Source organism: Rana temporaria, chromosome 12 (assembly GCF_905171775.1).
Source record: "Rana temporaria chromosome 12, aRanTem1.1, whole genome shotgun sequence".
Taxonomy (NCBI): Eukaryota; Metazoa; Chordata; class Amphibia; order Anura; family Ranidae; genus Rana; species Rana temporaria.
In genome coordinates this window covers 17,526,402-17,547,745 of record NC_053500.1, presented here as the reverse complement: position 1 = coordinate 17,547,745, position 21,344 = coordinate 17,526,402, and the positions used below count along the sequence as shown (strand labels likewise).

Here is a 21,344-nt window from a genome sequence, read left to right as displayed (position 1 = left end):
AGTCCTGCTGGGAAATTAAGTCAGTATCCCCATAGAGCTCATCTGCAGGAAGGAAGCATGAAGTGTTCCAAAATCTCCTGGTAAATGGCTGCGGTGACCCCGGACTTAATGAAGCACAGTGGACGAACAGCAGAAGATGACACGGCTCCCCAAATCAACAGACTGTGGAAACTTCACACTGGACTTCATGCATCTTGCAGTGTGTGCCTCTCCATTCTTCCTCCATACTCTGGCTCCTTGGTTTCCAAATGAGATGCAAAATTTGCTCTCATCATAAAAGAGGACTTTGGACCACCAGACCAGGTCTGTTTTTCTTTAGCCCAGGTAAGACTCTTCAGACATTGTTGTTCAGGAGTGGATTGACAAGAGGAATATGACATTTGAAGCCCATGTACAGGAATCGTCTGTGTGTGGTGCTCTTGATGCACCGACTCCAGCCTCAGTCCACTCCTTGTGAAAGTCCCCAACTCTTTTGAATGGCCTTTTACGGACAATCCTCTCCAGGTTGCGGTCATCCCTTCTGCTTGTGCACCTTTTTCTTCCACACAACTTTCTATTCATGTGCATCGATACAGCACTTTGGGAACATCCAACTTCTTTTGCAATTACCTTTTGAGGCTTTCCCTCCTTATGGAGGGTGTCAATGATGGTTTTCTGCACAAAACTCAGGTCAGCAGTCTTTCCCATGATTGTGATTCCTACTGAACCATACAGAGACCATTTAAAGTTTCAGGAACCCTTTGCAGGTGTTATGGCTTAATTAGCCGATTAGAGTGGGACACTTTGAGCCTAGAATATTGCACCTTATCACAATATTCAAATTTTCTGAGGTTGTGGATTTTCATGAGCTGTAAGCCATAATCATCACAATTATGACAAATCTTAAGCTTGAACTATCTTACTTTGCGTGTAGTGAGTTTATCTAATATATTAGTTTCACCTTTTAAGTTGCATTAGTGAAATAAATGAACTTTTGCACGATATTCATATACAGAGTTTCACCTGTAGGTCTAGGTTACACAGGGCCAAGAAAGACCAAAATTACATGGGTTGGGATTAAGTGCATTCACAATCTGTATGACTGTGGTAGTATTCCCATGATATTTTAAAATGCATCCTCACTTGATCGTTCTGGCCGACTACTGGAGGCGCAATTATGTAAAAAAGCCTGCAGGTTAAAGAGGAATGCCAGGTATAGATAAAAGTATCCTCTTCACGCCGGCAGTATGAATATATACAGCCTGTCGGCAGGTGGGCCTTATCGCAGAGCAGCTGCCTATATGCGCACCAGAATGAAAGCTGTGCCAAGAGTGTGCTCTGCGCACTCGCAGCGGCTAACAAAGCTCCCGATCTCTACTTGAGATTGGGAGCTTTCTGATCATGTTACTTATGACAGCCAATCACTGCAGTTACATGACCTAAAGCCCCCACACCACCTCCCAGTATCAGAAACCTCCTAAAGGTTTGGGAGGCACTGCGTTAAGGGGTTATATTATAGTTACAATGTGAATTATGTACATACCATACCTGGCCAATGCCCCTGGAAATCACTGAAGTAGACACCACTACTCCAGTGATCTCCACTAGCTTTTGAGTCCCATGCTAAGCTGTCGCACTGTGAACACAGGAGATTGGCCACTTAGCATGGGCACCAGTCAGTGAATGCTTTGCATTTTCTGAATTAATGCAAAGCATTCACTGACTGGACAAGGTGGAGAACATGTCGTCACTGCCCCGCCTCTTCACCTCATCCAGAGAACATTCTGCATTCTCAGCACAAGACTCAGAAGGAGATCACTGGGGAGGCACTTCGCTTTAATGATTTCCAGCTTTCAGGGGCATCAGCAATGTATGGTATATGCATAGTTACATTGGTCCAAGCTGGACGAATGTAACTACGTATAAAATATACATACCTGAAATTCATAATTCAGGGCAGTGTGTCCCAGCACAGGATTCTATGTGCACTACTGGTACCCAAGCTCTTACATTTTGATAATCTTAATCCATTCTTTAAAAGCAGTCTCACCATTCACATACGCCATGCTCACGATCCTTTCCCACAGAGAACAAGGTTTCTCTATCTTGATACATGCAGTAGATTCAGAGCTAGTGTGTTTTCCAGATCACCTGAGGACAGTGCCATCCGTATGACACAACTGCACCACATATAAAGCTGAAAGGAGTATACTAAAACTACATCGATTTTTCAAGCAGACTTTGTTAAAGTGGATGTAAACCCACTCATTCTCTTTCTATTCTACTGCCATAGTGGTCATCTATAAGGATATGCATGCCTCCTGCATGTATCCTTACCTGTCAAATGTCTCCCCTCTGTCTGAGACCTGAAAAACTGCAGATTCTGTGGGTCTGTTGTCTGGAGCTCGTTGGTGGAGTTGTGATGTCAGTAGACTCCCTGCCCACCTCTACACTCCTTGTCAACATGCATTTTATCATGTGCATTTCTTACACTGAACTGCTATGATCAACAACATCCAGTCAAAACCCAGAAAAGTCACATGACTTCAGTATGCTCAATCATGACGAGGTGTGGCGCAGTCAATCCTGGGAGAGCTAGAAAAGAGGAGGGGATCTGAAGTACACCGAATGCCTCTCAGGCTTGTGCATGAAATATGTAAATCACCTGTCATTTACAAGGGGGAAGAACTGACACCTATTTCTCTGTGTCAGTTATCTTACTAAAATAAAGATAAGAGGATTGCTCAGAGCTGGATTAACTTTTCGTGGCAAGACTGGCCACAGATGACATGAAATCCTATACTGCACAAGGTGCACACATTAAATAATAATAAAATAAAAAAAAATTGAGTTTACATCCACTTTAACTAGATGCCTGGAATTCCAGTGGTTGCACTTTTTTTTTTAAGATGTTCAGGGGGGGGTGGATTTACAAAAAAACAAGTGGTTTCACCTGATTAGCATTCAACTAGTCCCTTCTTAAGTGTCACAGGCTTAACCCCTTTAATATATTTCTACATAAGGAAGGGTATAGCAGAAGATGCCATAATCGCAATATCTGGGGACCCAATGTTCTCCCCAGATAAGTGCTCCTGCTGAACATCTTTTGGGTGTGTGCAATTAGATTTCCATTTCTCATTACAGCTCTGAAATACCACATTTATTGGCATATAAACACACACCTTAATGTCAAGAGGGAAGTTTCAGAAGGGAAAAAAGGGCCTAACCTACCAACCTCTAAAAATTGTAACTATAGAGCCATCATTAAACATAAATACCAATTAAAGCTGGTGTGCAAGCACCTGTGAATAAATTAAAGGGCAAATAATGTTATACGCAGATCTTTTACCTGGCTGCCTCAGAGGGGAAGGGGGGTGCCAGATTACACAGAGCTGGGATCTATCCTGTTTACTCGGTGCTTGGTCACACAGTCCCTGCTATTAGGATAGATGCCACATGTACTGGCATTGGACCAGTGTTCCTTGTATCGTTGGAGGTGTGACTGCGAGCGCTGAGTAAACACAAGATCCCTCCCCCTGTAATCCGGCACCGATTGGGCTGCATTGATGGGCACTGACCCTTATTTTGCTTCAAAGTAATGCCCTTTTTTCATATTGCTGTACTTAAATGATACCCATTTTAACACCAGCAGTGTGGCCGATTGCTTTTTGTGGAGATTTTGACGGTTTCAGATTTTGTATATCCCTGGCCCACATGCACAGTGGCGTGGTTGTAGTTTGGAACGCTTTCGCTCGATTCAGCTTCACCCCAGATAAGCTTACTAAAGCCTGGATTTGAAATGTATGTACTAGGGATGCACCGATATATCGGAGACCGATACATCGGCCGAAAATAGCTCTCTTGGGGAAATGCCGAAACATCTCCCCTGCCCGCCCACAGTACAAACTCCAAACACTGCCCACCAATCAGAAGCCCCCGCCACCTGCTGTGACCCCACTCAGACTGACCTTCTGTGCAAGCGGTGGAAATTCTCTGGTACAGTGCAGGTAGATCACTAGATGGCCACATTGAAAATGAGGGAGAGAGTGGGGGGGGTCGGCACAGCTGAATTCCTTCAGGCCCGCACCTCTAAGCCGCAGTTATTTGACGTGCTTACAATCAGCTCCTGGCGGCATAATCTTGCGGCCGGCAGCTGTCTTTTACTTGATTCCAGCCTGGACGTCTAAGGCACTGCGGAGGTATCTCCGCTCCCCCATATCACCCCATTCCCAAGACCCCCCCCCCAATCACACCTCACCATTTCCTGCTGGCCGATCCGCTCCGGGCCTCTGCCAGCTCCGCTTCCCGTATACCATTTAACGGAGGTAAGATCGTACCGCAGAAACTGAAAATAGCAAACCTGCTATTGGCGATTTCAAAATGCAATAGCCAATCGCAGGTTGGCTATTGGACCCGCCCTCTGCCTGCTGAAGAAGTGCTCCTTCAGGTCCGCTCCTCTGCTGACTGACAGCAGGCAGTGGGCGGGTACAATAGCCAACCTGCGATTGGCTATTGCATTTTAAAAATAGCCAATAGCAGGTTTGCCAATTAACACAATGGTATTTTGCCCATTTACACTGAAACAAATTTAAGTCTAGAGCTGCTGTTTGAGTTTATTACTGGATTTGTTGTTCCTGTTTTGCAACAATAAGCTTTATATATTAATATACTATGTATTTGTGTCCAATTTTTTAATTAAAGTTTGGTTATTTTATTATATTGACTTGGAGCTTTTCAATTCTGGTTATTTTAAATCAATGAAGCTAATTAAAATGTCTCATGTAATACATACAATTATTTAATAAAATAAATAAATAGGGGGAAAAAAAAGTAATTTTCGGTCTGAAATTTTTTTTATTTCGGTTTCGTTTCTGAAATTTCCATTTCGGTGTACCTCTAGTATGTACCAACATCTGTAGTAATAAAATTGATAGAACAGAATCTAAATTATACCATGGAGGCTGGCCATGCACAGATCAGTTATTTTCAGACAACAGGTTGATTTCCTGAGAAATCCTCCGATGTTTTTATGTATTCTGGCAGTGGAGACTCCTTCAAATGTCAGAAACCACGTATCACCACTACAGTTACTTGGTTGCAGTGCTGATCGAATGGAATTTTTCCTACGAGCCAGTTCAAGAGAAGTCAATCATTAGATTGATTTCTCTGGAATGGGAACGACCATAGATCGAAATCCCTCCAGTCTCTGCTAAACGTGCCAAATTTCACCAAGTCGGCTCTATATGGCGCCTGCGCAGTCAGCTCTACACGGCGGGCGCAGGCGCCGTATAGCGCCGACTCACAGGTCGGCTATTTATGGAAAACTGGTGACACGCTTTATGCGCCATGGGAAGATTTTCACCAGACGTCAATCAGCTAAGCTTTCAATAGGAACGCCCAGTCCCGCGGGAATCAGAATCCGGAAGCCTGGGCGAAAACAACAATTACACGGTATGTACGGAGAAAAAAAAATAAAAAAATACCAGCATACTTTACATGTCGTTGGTATGCTGGATGTAATGTTAGATTTTTTTTTTAGGGTGAACCTCCACTTTAAAAACACCAATACTAAAAAGTATGCATGCGTAAAAAGCTGGCAGGTCAATAAGAAGAAACAGTTGGCCTTCAGGACTTAAAGGATAAGTTCACATTTTTAGAAAAATAAATGCACATTTTTGTAGGAATAAAAATGTGCATTATTTTTTCTTGCAGGAGCCTGGGAAGCATTACACCCACGACCAGTGGGATCAATGTTAGGCTTCTACAGACAAGCCATGCAGGTTTCAACTTATACCTTCATAGGGGCCATCAGTTTCAAAGCTGCAGGGCTTGTGAATGAACTACGAGAGCACTGGATCAGCGACCTTACAGCAATGGCCGATGGGACTTGTAGTGCATTCATTCATTAGAATCTGAGAAGGAATGATAAAGGCTGTGTGGGCAGAGCCACCCTGTTTTTGAATTGTGACAGTGGGTGTGGGGGAGAGGATCCCCTACTCACTGTCACGCCATGTATGACATCGGTCAGCTGGAACATGTCAAAAAAGGCAAACTTATCCTTTAAGATTATTTCAATGGGTGTTGGCAGTAGAAGCTTAAGGCCCCTTTCACACGGGGCGGATCAGTAATGATCCACCTCCGTATGGTTGTAAGCGCAGCGGAGATCGCTCCGTATATCCCCGCTGAGCCGGCGGATGACAGGGCGGTCTCCGCACACTGTGCAGGGACCGCCCTGCCTTTTCTCCGCTCTCCCCTATGGGGGGAGCGGATGAACACAGACCGTATGTCCGTGTTCATCCGATCTGCAGACAGAAGAAAAAAATTGGATTTTCTTCCGTCTGCAAAATTGGATGTTTGCGGAGGCAGACGATTACAGGTGTCAACGGATATTCATCCGCTGACACCCGCAATCACATAGGGACCAATGTATTTCCCTTTTTTATCCGCAAACGGATGGATGAAAAAGCGGACATACGGTCCGCACGTGTGAAAGGGGCCTAAGACTTCCATTCATTTGAAACAAAGAACAAATTCACTTATTCATGACCTAGAGAGGCAGAATAAATATTCCTATTTAGAATAAGAGGTGTCACATTAACAAAACATTTGAGGATGATACCGGTAGATGTTGCTTCCATACTACTGGAAGTAACATTTGCCCAATCTCTATCAAGATACACAGGTATGTTCAAGGATTAGAAACTCATTACTATAGCAATATAATTTTCTTACGAGAGGCATTTAATACTACTTCAGTTATGTACAGGTACCCATAGCACCCCATGTAGGGCAGAGAAAAATGATACAAAGCTCCGACTTGTTGCTATAAGTTATCGACTGCTATATTAAGGCCCATTAAGTGTACCAAACTGACAGATAATGTTTAATGCCAAAAAAAAAGGGGGCCGATGACAACTCTGTGGCTTTGGTTTCATCTTGGTCTTTTTCTGCCGCCACTCTTCTATGCATCTATTCCATGGACTCCTAGGAATAGGTATTTATACATGAAAGGCTCTGCCAGAATTGCTCTCAAAAGAATTAGTTTGGATATCTTCTTCCAACTGATTAACAGTTAAAATAGTGTAACAAACCTTTACCTTTCTGCGTCTTCCTGCACGCTCAGGTCTGGCACTGCCCTGTAAATGATCACGCAAGACGAAAGACATGAAGTACAATCTTTGGTTCTTTAAGGTCTTCCGGTTGGGTTGAACAAGTGAACGCCACGCCAAGAGCTGTATGAATGCACAACTCCAGGTACCAGAACTGTAGCTAGGACCTCAGGGGGCCAATGGGTCCACACATCAGGCTTACATTTCCCATTTGAAAAGGATGTTAAACTTGCAGTTTTACAGCAGTGCCGCCGATTTTGGTATTTGTAAAAAAAATGACCCAAAACATATCTATGTATAAACTGCAAAATAACGTGGACAGATGATATTCCAGCAACGGGAAAGGGTAGGCGTGGTAATGTCAAATAATTACTGTCCATTAAAGGGATAATAGCTGGGCAGGTGATGGGATGTTGAAGGACAATGGATATTGGTAAAATAGAATATGAAATTACTTCTGTACCCACACTAAACCCTGTAGCTCTGTATACCACGCAAAGAGGGACTTGGATAAATTGCCGAAAATCACTCAGTAATCGTTCCACTTGAACATGTGCCAGTGAAACTAGTGTTCAGGGATGAAGATCTGCAGCTTAAGGACCATTACCATTGAGGGGCCAAATAAAAAATAATTAACCTTGCTGAACCAACCCCCAAACAAAAACATGGTCTGTGGATTTTGATGCCTTTTTAATACATTAGCTTAAAAGTATTATGTAGGATGAAGCAACTTAACCATGAAACCAATTACAGAACATTAAAGTGGTTGTAAACCCCTACATAAACCCAGTGACGTGACTGGCCTCAGGTGATACTCAGATCCCCCCCTTTTTATACAGCACACAGCCGAGGATGTCACACTGTACTGGAGCTCCCTCCCGTCACCATTTTTCTCTTGGAGTCAGCAAAACTCATCAGAAGTGACTCATGCTTATGGTAGAGGAATGAAGCAGCAGACAGAAATGACACTAAAGCCTCGTACACAGGATCAGACTTTCCACAAAGCTTTGGACTTTTGTCGGAAGGGCGTTGGCCAGGAACTTGTCTTGCATACAAACTGCACACAATTGTCAGCCAACAAACACAAAACTATGTAGTTTTTCAGCTCTTTAGCGCCAACCTTTGGGCACCTTCTGCTAATGTGTTTGGTGAGCATTGTTTCCGAGCACGCGTGTTTGTACTTTGGACAAATGGTCGGGTTTTCCGTCAACAGTCTTGCATCACAAATCCCGTCGGAAAATCCAATTGCGTGTACGAGGCTTTAGTGTTCTGTACCGAGACCAGTACACACTAGAGGTTTACAACCACTTTAAACATTGAGTGGAACTGGATGAAACTTGATTGTTCTAGGTGTAAAAAACACAGCCCACTACACATGGCAGATTCCACAGCAAATGTGAGCTGAGAGTTTGTTTGGGACCAAAAAAAAAATATAAAAAAATATATATATATATATATAAAACCCAAGTACTAGTGTAAAAGAGTGCATACAAACAAAATTTCAAATAAAGGTGTGTTACGGTTTTCTTTAATTATTCTTCTGCCAAAAAGAAAAACATTTTAGGTCCATCATCACTTACCTGATAAGCCGTCTGCGCTGATTAGAAGGAAAAGATCTTCTTTCAGATCACATTAGGTAGCATGGAACATACATTTCAAAAAACAGAAAGAGGCCAAAAACTACACAGCCTGTAATCTACACTGCCATCTAGTGGTTGTCAATGGAAAGGACCGTACCGCAGTCCACACGGCCTTGAGTAACCAGGCTAAAGCTACTTGTATACCAGTTTTAAGTATCTAAAGTTGTTGGTAAAGGGTTAGCACCCCTTTCTAACTTTTACTGCCGTCTGCAGTGACCACTGCTTCAAATTAAAACTTGAAACTGAATTGCACAGGAACAGAATGGAATTCTTGTTGCGACAACTGCCTGGGAGAGGATTTTCCCCACATTGATGATTATACATGATGTATAATCTGACATGAAGTTAAAGTGGAATTAAACCCACAAGTTTCCCAAAACAGTTACATTCAAGGCATACCTTGAATAACTGTTACACAAACTAGTGCTTAGGTTAGCTTTCAACTAGATGTCAAGCCATCAAATAGTTGGTGTCCTAGCAGATAAAATATACCACACCGTGGCAAATGCAAACACAGAAGCTAGAATGGCAGCTTCCTTAGCCGTAGAGCAGGGATATGCAATTAGTGGACCTCCAGATGTTGCAAAACTACAAGTCCCATCATGCCTCTGCTTCTAGGTATCATGCTTGTGGCTGTCAGAGTCTTGCTATGCCTCATGGGAATTGTAGTTCTGCAACAGCTAGAGGTCCGCTAATTGCATATCCCTGCCGTAGAGGATGGGGGGGGTTTAGTTGTGCTTTAAAGGGAGAAGTACAGCCAAAGCTTATTTGGCTGTGGATCACAAGGAGTGCAGTTCATTCATTACTCCCGAGAACCATTTTCAGCAGACAGCGGTCCGAAGCCCACTGATGTCATGGTGCGGGGACAGGCTCAGGAAAGTTTGTCGGGATCCGCCCACATTGCCTGGACCAGCACCCAGCTCGGCAAGCTCCCGAGAGGCTGAGGTGGTTGCTCCTGCCCCCTCCACAGTCCAGCGCTCCAGTGAATGTGTGAGGGGGCAAAACAGACAGCGGTGACTGATAGTCAACAGCTCTCTGCTCAGGGGGCTCTGAGAACTGAGCAAATAGCACCGTTTGATAGCTTGGTTCTCCTTGTTAAAGAAAAGGCAAAAATACATTTCATTTTTGACAGAGTAAGGGAGGGTTATAACCCATGAGTATTTTTTTTCCCATTGCAGAGATTTTCCTTCACTTCCTGTTCCATAGCCAAACAGGAAGTGAGTAAATCCCTGCAAATAAAGTAAATTCATTGGGGCCTCCCAGGTCAGCCGAATTAGTGTTCCCATCGAAATTTGGGATTTTCTTTTACTTTCAATGATATCAGTAACTAGGAAAAATAGAGAGGAAGGGATCTCTCCAACAGGGCACAGATAATAAAAACTAACAGGTGTTCCCTCTGCACTCTATCCAAAACTAAAAGAAAGTGTTGCCCTTCGTTATACTTTAGGGCCCTTTCACACAGACTGTCTGATCAGGTCTGCCTGTCAGTTTTTCAGGCGGACCTGATCGGACACTCATGCACCTCTATGGAGTGACGGGATGTCAGCTGTGACATGTCCGCCATCAGGCATTTTCATCCGCTGTCCCCATAGAGAACAGCGGGGCTCTGACAGGTCTGTCTCTGTGCGGTGAGCGGAGACGGACCTGTCATCCGCCTGCTCAGTGGAGATCAATGGATCGATCCCCCGCTAAGCCGCTTTCAAAACGGACGTACCCTGTGTGAAAGGGGCCTTAAGATCCAGCGGGGGACAGATGTAGCAGCGGACTGATGCTGCATCCACCTAGGCAAGTACGATTTAAAAAAACAAATCCCATACTTCTCTTAAGGGTTACTAGCCCTGTCAGTTTTTTATTCCCTTTGATGCCTCACTGAGGAAGTTTCTCTTAAGGGAAACCTCCTCAGTGGGGCATCAAAGGGAATAAAAAACTGACAGGGCTAGTAACCCTATCCAAAACTACAAAGGTTTTGGCTTTACGTATACTTTAGGATAAAGGTTGAAGGCATTAATAAGGGATCAAAAGGCAGAGTACGTTATCAGACTGCCAACATGACTTGAATACGTTACATTGGCTGCTAGCTTGCGTCACCCACAGAAATTGCATATGGACCTGTTGGTAGAACAGCAAAATCCTGATCCAACTAGTCAGCACACAGCAGTACCATTCAAGTAGGCTGTGCAGTTCTCCTGATTAAATGCAGACAACTACATGCTTTCTATAGTCCTGTCCATACACCTAAGCAAGTGCCTGCACTACATACTTACCTTTTTTGTTTTTAACCCCTAGAGCACATGTCCAGGATCTAAAAATGGGAATGCTTTACCTGGGCCTACACAAGGATTCCGAACCTCATACTAACCAGGAATAATATGTAATGTACCAGTGTAATGTAACCAGCAGTGGTTTGTGTAATCAGATATATGTGCGCTAGGGGGTAATTTTCCTAAGTGATACATACATTTGTAAAACAGTGAGGATGAAATGGCAGCAGTTTTTTCTGGCTTTACAGCAATGTAATTATGGTCGCTCTCCCAAGAAGGTGTGCTGCTGCCGTACTCCTCCGATGGCTCATCGCTGGACCCTTCCGTCTCTATCTTCGGTGTTAATACAACACAATGCTTGAGGCTGATCGTCTTCTCAGCTGCGGCTTTCTGCACAACTGTTAGGTTGGAAGGAGCCTGTAACAAATGCACACAAAAAGTTAAACATTAAAGCTTCTAAAAAAACAGATTGCAGAAGTAAATTCAAATATATGGGGCAAAAACATTATTTAAAATAATTGTAATATCTAGTGCAGGCATGTTTAACCCGTGGCCCACAAACTCAAACCTATGGCAAGTAGCACAGCCTCGTTTGGGTGCACTCCGCTCTACTAAAGGATTGCCGGTCTTCCATAATCCCGGCAGTTGTCATATACAAGCCCCTATTATGGCCGGCTCTGCGCTCTTCTCTTTCCTAACAAAGGGAGGGGAGCCTTTAGCTGAGTGGATTACATCTATACAGGGGTTCTGAAGGTGGATTCTCATTTTATCTTTGCTTAAGTTTATTGCACTACTAGGGTATGCGCTTCCCTGGTCTGTTGGTTTCCTTATTTTGGCAATTCAAGGGATGGCTGCAAAGACCCCAATATAACAAAGGCTGCAACACTGGTTCAGACCTTTTTTTGGCTGGCCACATCGGAGCATGAGAGTGGGATTAATAGTGATCTTTTTTTTTTTTTTTAACCAGAAGATTTTTGTAACCAGTGGGTGAACATCCAGTGGGGACTGGCCCCACGGAAAAGGATGATCCCGAGTCGTTTAAAATTAAATTCAAAACCATTTAATTTCATTGCGGCCTGCGACTGGTTACCAAATTACTTAAGTGGCCCGCACTCTTCAAAAAGGTTGAGCACCCTGTTCTAGTTCTTCATCTCGAATGCAACAATACAAAAATCACAATACAAAACAACCTAATTGTACACAACTGCGGACTTCTAGAGCACTGCCATAACTGGTACAACCCTACTCTGTCTACCAAAGTAAAAGATCTTACAATTCACCACTTTCAATAGAAGTTTAAAAAATGATTTATGGTTTGAGGTGTGAAGCCTCACATGTGGTGTCTGGTTTAGGAGGGCAGCTCTTCCAGCTTAGGAAAAAAAACTATTAATACCGCATATTTAAAAACCTAAAAACTGCTCCGCCAACTGTACCAATGGAGATATAAGGACCAAATTGCTAAACTGTATTAGTTATTCAACTATGCAATGTGCATATGCAAAAATTACCAAGGTGTGAAACCATTTTTCACCACTTAATACTTCATGTAGTTGGGAAAAATACAATGTTTTAAATAATTTCCTATACAACCAAGCAGTGACCATAACGGTTTTGGCTTCAGTAATGCTTTCTTACCTTTTTTACAAGGGTAAAAAGGTCTGTCATGTGACCAGACATCTCTTCTTCCTGATAGTGGGGGGGCAGGGTTACAGCACACTGTGCAGACACACCGTGTGCCAATATTGCATAGTCTGTTCAGCCAGAGGCAAGATGGAGGCTGTGCTTGAGCAGGGGGTGTGTCCAAGAAGCAGGTGCGATTGGGAAAGGGAGTGTGTCAGCAGCAGGCTGTGGTTAGTCAGGTGGTGTGGTGGCTGAACAAACTACCCAATCTAGGCATGCTGTGTGCCTGCACAGTGTCTTGCATCTCTGTATGGCTAGTCAAAGGATTCAAACTAACCATGCAAGCACGGATCAGCTTGTGCTTTGTGTGGTCAGTTCAAAAGGTGACTGGCAGGATCAACCAGTTATTTCCAATAGAATAAGTAACATAAACGTGATAGAAACTAGGATTTATAAAACACATATGAACACACATAGAAAGATAGAAATATTTAGGGCAACGTACAATTTAATCAAACAGTATTTCTTTATCTATATCATAGGTGCTCAACCTGTGGCCCTCCAGCTGTTGCAGAACCACAAGTCCCATGATGCATTGCAATTACAGTTACAAGCATGACTCCCAAAGATAGAGGCATGATGGGACTAGTAGTTTCGCAACAACTGGAGGGCCACAGGTTGAGCACCCATGATCTATATGATCAAAAGCTCAGATGGCTCTTTTTGTTCTCAGACTCTTAAAGTGATTGTAAAGGCTTGTAAGTATTAGGGGGTGCTGCTGCATGCAGAAGGCTTTTTATCTTAATGCATAAAGATTAAAAAAAAAAAACCCTGCCTTTACAATCCCTTTAAAGTGTGGGTAAAGGCTGGAGCTTTTTTTTTTACCTCTAATCATTCTACCCATGAAGGTAAAACCTGTGTGCAGCAGCCCCCCAGCCCAATACTCACCTGAGCCCCATTGCAATTCAGCGATGTGCACGAAAAGACTCGGCTCTCCGGGTACTCTCACTCTTCATTGGCTGAGGCAGCACTGGGAACCCTTGGCCCCCACAGCCAGTGAGGAGAGAGAGCAGGGGTGGAGCGCTGTTTGCCCCCACAGCAAGCTGCTTGTTCTGGAGACATTCAACAGGTGGGAGGGGCCTGGATGCTGCCAGGGGATCCAAGAAGTGGAGGTTCCGCAAAACCGCTGCACAGAGCAGGCAAGTATAACATGTTTGGGTTTAAAAAAAAAAAAACCCCAAGCCTTTACTAACACTTTAAGTGTTATCCAGTACAAAAATCCATGGACTGCATTCAAAATACCACAAAAGTCAAATAAAATATACATTCCATACATTAAGCCGATTCATGTGATAAAACATTTAGCACATGGGTGCTCAACCTGCGGCCCTCCAGTTGTTGCGGAAGTCCCATGATGCATTGCTAGGTTGACTGTAACCAGCATGACTCCCAAAGGCAGAGACATGACCGGACTTGTAGTTCTGCAACAGCTGGAGGGCTACAGGTTGAGCACCCATGAAAAATAAATAAATCTGAGTTTCATAATTAAAAATCACAGTAGCAAATTAGTGCATGTGTTTTGTTTTAATCATTTTGGAAAGGTGTGCAAAAAAACACAAAAAAGCAATGTATGCCTAAAGCTGAACTCTAGGAACAAAAAACGCCCTTAAAAAAAGATCTCAGTAGACAAAGAGGGTACAAATCCATTTCATTAGCACCAAATGCCTGTACAAACCCAAACATAAAACTTGTAAAGTAGTAGCGACATCCCTATGCTCTACATGGCCTGGGCACAGAGCAGAGTTGTGGGCGAGACCCAGCAGGCTCAACCCCACTAGAGGGCGCTTGCAGAAAACAATTAAAGGGGGGAAAAGACTAAACAAACCAGTCACCTTACACAGGATGAGACAGCAGCGGTGATCAGTCTATTAAAAAGGAAGCTCCTACAATGAGGCAAGGGCTTCACTCTGGATTACTGCACAGATCGGAAAAAAAAAAAAAATCTACTTGGCATGCCAAGAATACTTGTCTCCCCTCCATTCACAATAGATCTGCTTATCCAAAGCTCAAATCTACAGAATTTGCACCACTGTTTAAAAAGGACATCTGTCATTACCTTTGCAACTGCCCTGAAATCTGTACTGGGGGGGGGAAGGCTTGGTCACAGTCCAGCAAGGATTGTGCAACCACTGAGGCATGTATAGCAAACATTAACACTAAACTTCACTGATCAAAGTTCACTAGGAATTTTAATGAAAGCATTTTGGCAGTGCCACCATGCCAACCAAGGATATTTCAATAAAAATGGAACTATACTTCATAGTAGTTCAGGGGGTACAAGGCGTGATGCAACTTGTAGGGCATGCAGACAGAACGTGGTGCATTCCCAGCCACTACAAATTTGGCTTAGGTGGTTTCATTCCTAAATGTGAAAATGTATTTCTGGAAAGGTTATTTTAAGAGAAGGGATATGAAAACCTTAAAATACAAGTGAAGATTTACATGACCAACCACAAATCTGCTGAGCTATTAATTGATGCCTTGTGACATAGGGATCTGGGTAGAAGATTGGGGTTTTATAACAGGAAGAACTAGAACGCATGATCACACTGTATAAGGAATAAGTTGCATTTTCACTTTAAACATTTGTATACGAGCTGGTATCAAAAGTCTGGAGACTAGTTTTGTAACATGCCAACAGATGGCAGCACAAGGTTGCATGCACAGCCACAAGGAGCACCGACCTTCATAAGCCAGTGTGCCAGAAGACATCGTCCTGTGTACATCGGGGGCTGTGTAACTGGTGCTACTCTGACCACATGCGTTATCACATCTACAATTTCATCATTGACAGCAAGTCAAAAGGGAAGAGCAAAAATACTGAAATGCTGTGTTTGATAAACCGTTGTTCCAATATTATGCAACATAAAAAAATTGAAACTACCATCATTTTATTTTCCATGGTCTCTGCTTTCAGAAAACATATTGTCATGGGGGTATTAAGTAATCTGAAGCCCTAAAATTATGTTTTAAACATGTGTGCAAATGTAGCACCCTCTACCATAGGTAGGTGCTAGAGGTGTAGTGTTTGGTAGGTTCTGTAGTATAGGTAAATTTAGGCAGCCCTTTACTGCATGCTAGGCCTGTTTGTTTTTGATCTGGGGACAGGAAGTGGTTAGTGTAGCAGTGGGTGTGACAGACATGTACTTCAGCTTTTGGGCACCTCCCCTACTTTCGGTGAGAATGTTCTGGAAGATGGGCGGGGTTGAGATTTCAAGTGGCATGGAGTACATGTGAGGAGCCCTGACCAATCCCCAACTAGGATTAGCAGGGGGCAGGTCTCCTACATATACTCAGCCTGCTGGGGAGGAGTTGTCAGCTGGGTGAATTGAAAGATGGAGTGCTAAACTGCATGGGGGACTCGGCGGAGGAGTTTGGGAGCCTCTCCTTACACGGTCATGGAGGTGTCCTGAACAGGAGCTGGAGGAGCAGTTGGTAAATCTTTCAAGAAGGACACAGGGCAGGAGGGGGTGAGTGGAGCACAGTGGAGATCTGGAAGAGGCATGCCATGAAAAACTGGATGCTCCACGACAATGCCCCCCGGTTACCGAGCTATCCTCATACGAAAGATTCTCACCGGAGACAGCATGATTAACTTCACACATCATTGGGGAGATCCAGCGGGAACCACAGAAGGTGCTTCACGCTTCCAAAAAAGTGGAATGCCGGGAGGGCTGTATTGCTGTGCAAGGGGGCCATTTTGAAGGTGATGGTGTATAAATGTAGATAAAGTACTTCTTGTAAACAGATCTAGTCTCAAAACTTTTTGATACCACCTCGTATTTTAGCAGAGTATTGCAATTCCATTCTATACAGACCCCTGCCACGGAACCCCTGAAATAGAAACAATTCTGTGCTACATAGTCAGCAAGCTTTAACACAAAATGTTGAGAAAGCCGGATGAAGTAGAACTACTTACCTGGGATTTGGGTGGTGGGGATTTCTTCTCAATTTTTACCTTGACTTTTTCCCTGGCGTCTTTGCCTGCGCTAAGTGATTTCATTGTTTCAGCAGCATGTTTAAGTATACAGTCATGGCTGCAATACACAGAGTCACGAAGGGCAAGGTTCGAACAGCCTGGTCCAATGCACATGGCCACATTTAGAGACATCGGCGCCTCCGACGCAGTGGGAACCTCACGAGAGACCTCGGTCGTTTCACAGACTTCAGTGGGCAGGATAGCCAATTCAGGAATCTCCACCTACAACACAGGAAGATATGAGGCCTTCAGAAAAAAAGAAACAGCTGCTCATGCCTTTTTCCCGTATAGGTTGTTCAGTATAACAGCGACACTACACTCACTAGCAATATCTGAGGAATATCCTTGGAAAACAAAGTAGGGCACCGTTACCTTTTCAGTTAGCCAAACAGTTAAAAAGGAAAAGTATGGTGAAAGCTCTTTTGGCTATACTACTCCTATGTATCACATGAGTAAAGTTAGTTATGCACTCCCGTGACCAGTTTTCAGCCTACAACAAGCTAAAGCCGACATCAGACTCGGTCCAGGCTCTAAAAAAAAAAAGTTGGGATCCATGCAGAATCAGCTCTTGCCCCTCCACAGCCCGGCACTCCAGTGAGTGCTGGAGGAGCAGAGAGCCGAAACTGACAGGTCACCAGCTCTCTGCAGGGTCAAGACCGAGAACTTAGCGATCAGCTGTGTTTGATCGATCAGTGCTGCAGCCATCTAAGCAAGTACAATTTCTTAATTTTTTTCTAATCCCGTACTCCTTTTTTAAGGTCTCCTCTAACCCCGGTGAACCTTTTATATCGTTGCCAAAAGCACATAGAAATAAGGAAAAACTGTCCCCTTGACGCTTCCGCAGCTGCTAAAGGCAACCAGCACTAAAAAGGAATGGCACAGGAGACAGGGCATATTCTAACATCTCCAAAATTCAATACAATGGTAATGGTTTGTGGGACAGGTAGACTAGTTTATTAAAAAGTGCAATTTGAGACTCTGGCAGCAATTGATGCGCCAATAAGCAAGCATTACATTTCAGCTATGCAACAGGATTCTTATGTGTCGTCCCATACAGAATACTTACAGGATGAAAGATTTTCAGTTTCTTCTTGCCAGTAGGATGTGTAGCCTTCTCAATTCTACCCTTGATCCCCTGATCAAGCATGCTATGCTCCATAGAAGACAGGGGGTTGGCTCAGAAAGAAAAGGGACGTTGGCAGTCATGGCCTGCTCTCCTCCTGGTTAATGTCTGTATTACTTTCATCATACCCTTGTGGGACAGTACAGTTGGGGCAAATATAATCCTCCCCATCTTTTTCAAGTAGTTGCCCGCGCCTTTCAGTAATGCCGACACAATCACCATGAAACCATTCTTCACATCTGTCACAGCAGATCATAAACCTAAAAGACAAAAACAAACACTTGTGTCACACGATCAGAAAAACTAGTTGCTGTACTTAAAAGTATTCAAAAATGTACATATTCCTTCCAAAGACTTCATTCTGCCCAACTCTGTCACCCCTTTAAAAGGTGAAGGAAATTCAATGTATTCCTGAATATAAAAAGCTCTTTAGAAATAAGCTTTTAATGAACATTTTCATTTTATCATGGCTTAGTCCCCAGGTAGGACTACTTTTCTGACTTGAGGATTTTAACATTAAACATTAAAATCCTCTACTCATGCTAGGACGTGGCACCGTAGTACTTTAGGACACCCATAGTCCATCCTATGGTTGGTGTTCCTTTATTTTTTCATTCTACTTTTCTGACTTAACTATCTATCGCCTATATAAAACAGCTTTATAAAAGTGGAAGCCTATCCCGATTAAGGCTGGCCATACACAAGTCAAATTTTGAAAGAATTTGCTTTAGGAAAATCAGAAAATTGTGCGTTTTTGTGATCCGATGGTGCCACCACTGATTTCAAAATTCAACCAACCAAGCCTTGAATTTCACATCATGTTGCTACAGAAAGGAATTTTCGTGGCTGGAAATCTTCCTTTCTTTCCGGTAGTTTTCTTTTCTTGCACATTTTCACACGATTCTCCATCATTGATTAGAAAATCATTTGTTTCTCAAATATTTTCCAACATGCACGATTACTAAAATCCGATGGCCGCACGAAAATCGGCTGTTGCTGCATTCCACTAATGGTGCGAAAGTCGAGCGAATATTGTTAGATAAGATTTTTCTAAATTCGACCCATGTACGGGCCAGCCTAAAACTAGCCAAAGAAGTTTGGTTGAAAAAAAAAAGACAAAAAAAAAACACCTGACCCACCCACACATTTAAGGTGGATGGGGGAATCCTCCCTACTGTGTCTTTGTATTCAGACAATGGGGAGACTTACAATCAGAATACACATCGAACTGCAGTCTATTGCCTTCGCCGCTGATTCGGAGCGGGGTAATTTTCCAACAGGGCTGTTGATAAAATACTGTCAAAACCAACCTGCCAATAAAATGGACTTAAAAGTCACCATGGCCCTGTATAAACCTCCTGAATGTCAGTCCATGTATGGGCAGCTTAATAATTAAAATGGGCTGTAGATGGAGTCACCAATGTACAGAAAATGTAATTAGGTGCCTTGAATTTTTATTCAAGAATAAATCTTACCTGTTGTTATGAGGGCTGTTGGCCAGATGCAATACAAGGTGTGTTCGGGTCGTAGATCTCAGCCTCCTGGTCGCATTCTAGTGGATACTTTTCTTACTGGTTTCTCCTCGTCTATATTATGGCTCTGGGGTTCCTGCTTATAATAGTGGCTAGCTGCTGAAGCAAAGCTGCTCGATTAGCACTCCTAGATACGAACAGCACCCTCTATATTTGGTGTAGGAACAGTCTGTAATGGACTGGGCTCAGTCACAGGAGGAGTATCAGGACGTTTACCTTCTGAGTCTGTTCTGGATCTCTTTCAGAGTCATGCCATCACTATCTGAGCTGCTATCCTCCCTCTTTCTTTTAAGCTCGCTTTTTGATCTTTGCATCGATCTTAACATCAGGTGTGCTTTCCACGCTACCTTCTGATGCAGTTTCAACATCTGTCTCGGACATGACCTATCACTAGACTCTTCCAAAGCATTCGCTCTCCTGGCCCTGTTCCTCCTGACTCCTGACAGGGAACTCCTCCACTCTCTGTTGCGCTTTGGTTGGCCTCCCGCGCGACGGAGCGAAGGAGTGGACTCTGAAGCATCCATATCCACGTCACCGATCTGCTCACGCTTGGCAATTGTCGTCTTGCGAAAACCCCAAGTTTTCTTGAACTCTTTGCTTGTTGGCCTAATCGCCGTCAGTATTTCATCGTTAATTTGATCTTGGTCATCCACAACAGACACTAATTTGAGGAAAAGGCAAAATACATGGAGGAAATGCTTAGTAAAATAAACTACTTTGTTATGAAAAAAGGTTTATAAGAACGTTTTCCACAGAAGACATTCAAGATTAGACATACAAGATAGACAATACAGCAGCAATCATTTTAGTAGTATAGACATTTTTAAAAAATATCAGTTTGAGTGACCCTGAAGGTACACTTATTTGTTAAAGTAAATCCGGTTTACAGACTAAGGACCAGCAGTCAAGTGCGTTTTTTTCTGTATAAAAAAAATGCAGGGAAAAAAGGGTATATATGGTTTCCAATGGCATAGTTCACACCAGTGTGGTCAGTTACAAACTGACTGGCTGCACTGGGCTGTACTGGAACACATCAAAAACACACTGGACCCTAGTATAGTGAGAGAAAAAAAACTGGAATGCATTCGGACGCACCAAAAACACACTAGAACGCATCAGACACACGCATGCAGAAACACATCCGGAATGGATCTGGAGTGCGTTTTGTGGCGTTAACCAGCCCTGAATCCTGCCAAAACATTTAGGGATTAAATTAACCCATGAGATCTTGATCACCCCAATATGTTTGGCCACCTAAACCAGCAAGTTACCAGAGTGCGTCCGATTAGGGGCAATGGAGGAAGCCGTGGGTGCTGCATGCTAAAGTGGGAGATGAAAATATAATACCCACACCTTCATTGTATAATTTAAAAATAAGTATTTTAGCAGCTGTAAACTAAATCTGAAGAACCAACGGGGTTCCAGACAAAAAAAAATTAAAATCAAAAGGGAATTTGCAATAAAAGTGCAACTTTACCCATAACTAAATTAAAAAAAATAATGCTCTTTAGCAAGGAGCTATTATTCCACATTATTAATTATGCTGCCAAAATAGTGTTATAAATTGCCTCCAGCATTGCTCATTTTTTTGCTGAAGCCCAGAGCCTAAGTTGGGGGCTAAGAATATGCATGCATCATACATACTAGGGGGAGTATAACTGGGGGGATCTGTAGTGGAGAAGGATCTGGGGGTTTTGGTAGCTCATAAGCTCAACAATGGCATGCAATGCCAAGCTGTGGTTTCCAAAGCGAGCAAAGTCCTTTCTTGTATAAGAGAGGTATAGTACTCCAGAGAGATATCATTTTGCCCCTGTACAAATTATTAGTAAGACCTCATCTGGAATATGCAGTTCAGTTTTGGGCTCCAGTTTTATAAAAAAAAAAAAAAAGGATATCGGGGAGCTGGAGAAAGTGCAGAGAAGGGCAACCAAAATGATAAGAGGCATGGAGGAGCTCAGCTATGAGGAAAGATTAGAGGAACTGAATTTATTCACTCTTAAGAGGAGAATTAGGGGGGATATAACCCACAAGTACAAATATA

At 43.2% G+C, this 21,344-nt stretch overlaps 1 protein-coding gene and 1 long non-coding RNA gene across 2 annotated transcripts in view; both read right to left on the bottom strand.

Moving 5' to 3' along the window:
• Nucleotides 1–19,507, bottom strand: part of DIDO1 (death inducer-obliterator 1) — a 57,604-nt gene extending 38,097 nt beyond the window's left edge. Inside the window, exons 1-4 of the mRNA XM_040331428.1 lie at nt 19,247–19,507; nt 17,715–18,031; nt 16,589–16,870; nt 11,187–11,406 (exon numbers count right to left, since the gene is read on the bottom strand). Of these exons, the coding sequence (XP_040187362.1) occupies nt 11,187–11,406; nt 16,589–16,870; nt 17,715–17,807 (595 nt within the window). The 5' untranslated portion in view covers nt 17,808–18,031; nt 19,247–19,507. The remainder of the gene's footprint in view (nt 1–11,186; nt 11,407–16,588; nt 16,871–17,714; nt 18,032–19,246) is intronic.
• Nucleotides 19,508–19,876: 369 nt separating this feature from the next.
• Nucleotides 19,877–21,344, bottom strand: part of LOC120919322 — a 35,756-nt gene continuing 34,288 nt past the window's right edge. The window contains exon 3 of the long non-coding RNA XR_005744552.1: nt 19,877–19,964. This is a non-coding gene — a long non-coding RNA (uncharacterized LOC120919322). The remainder of the gene's footprint in view (nt 19,965–21,344) is intronic.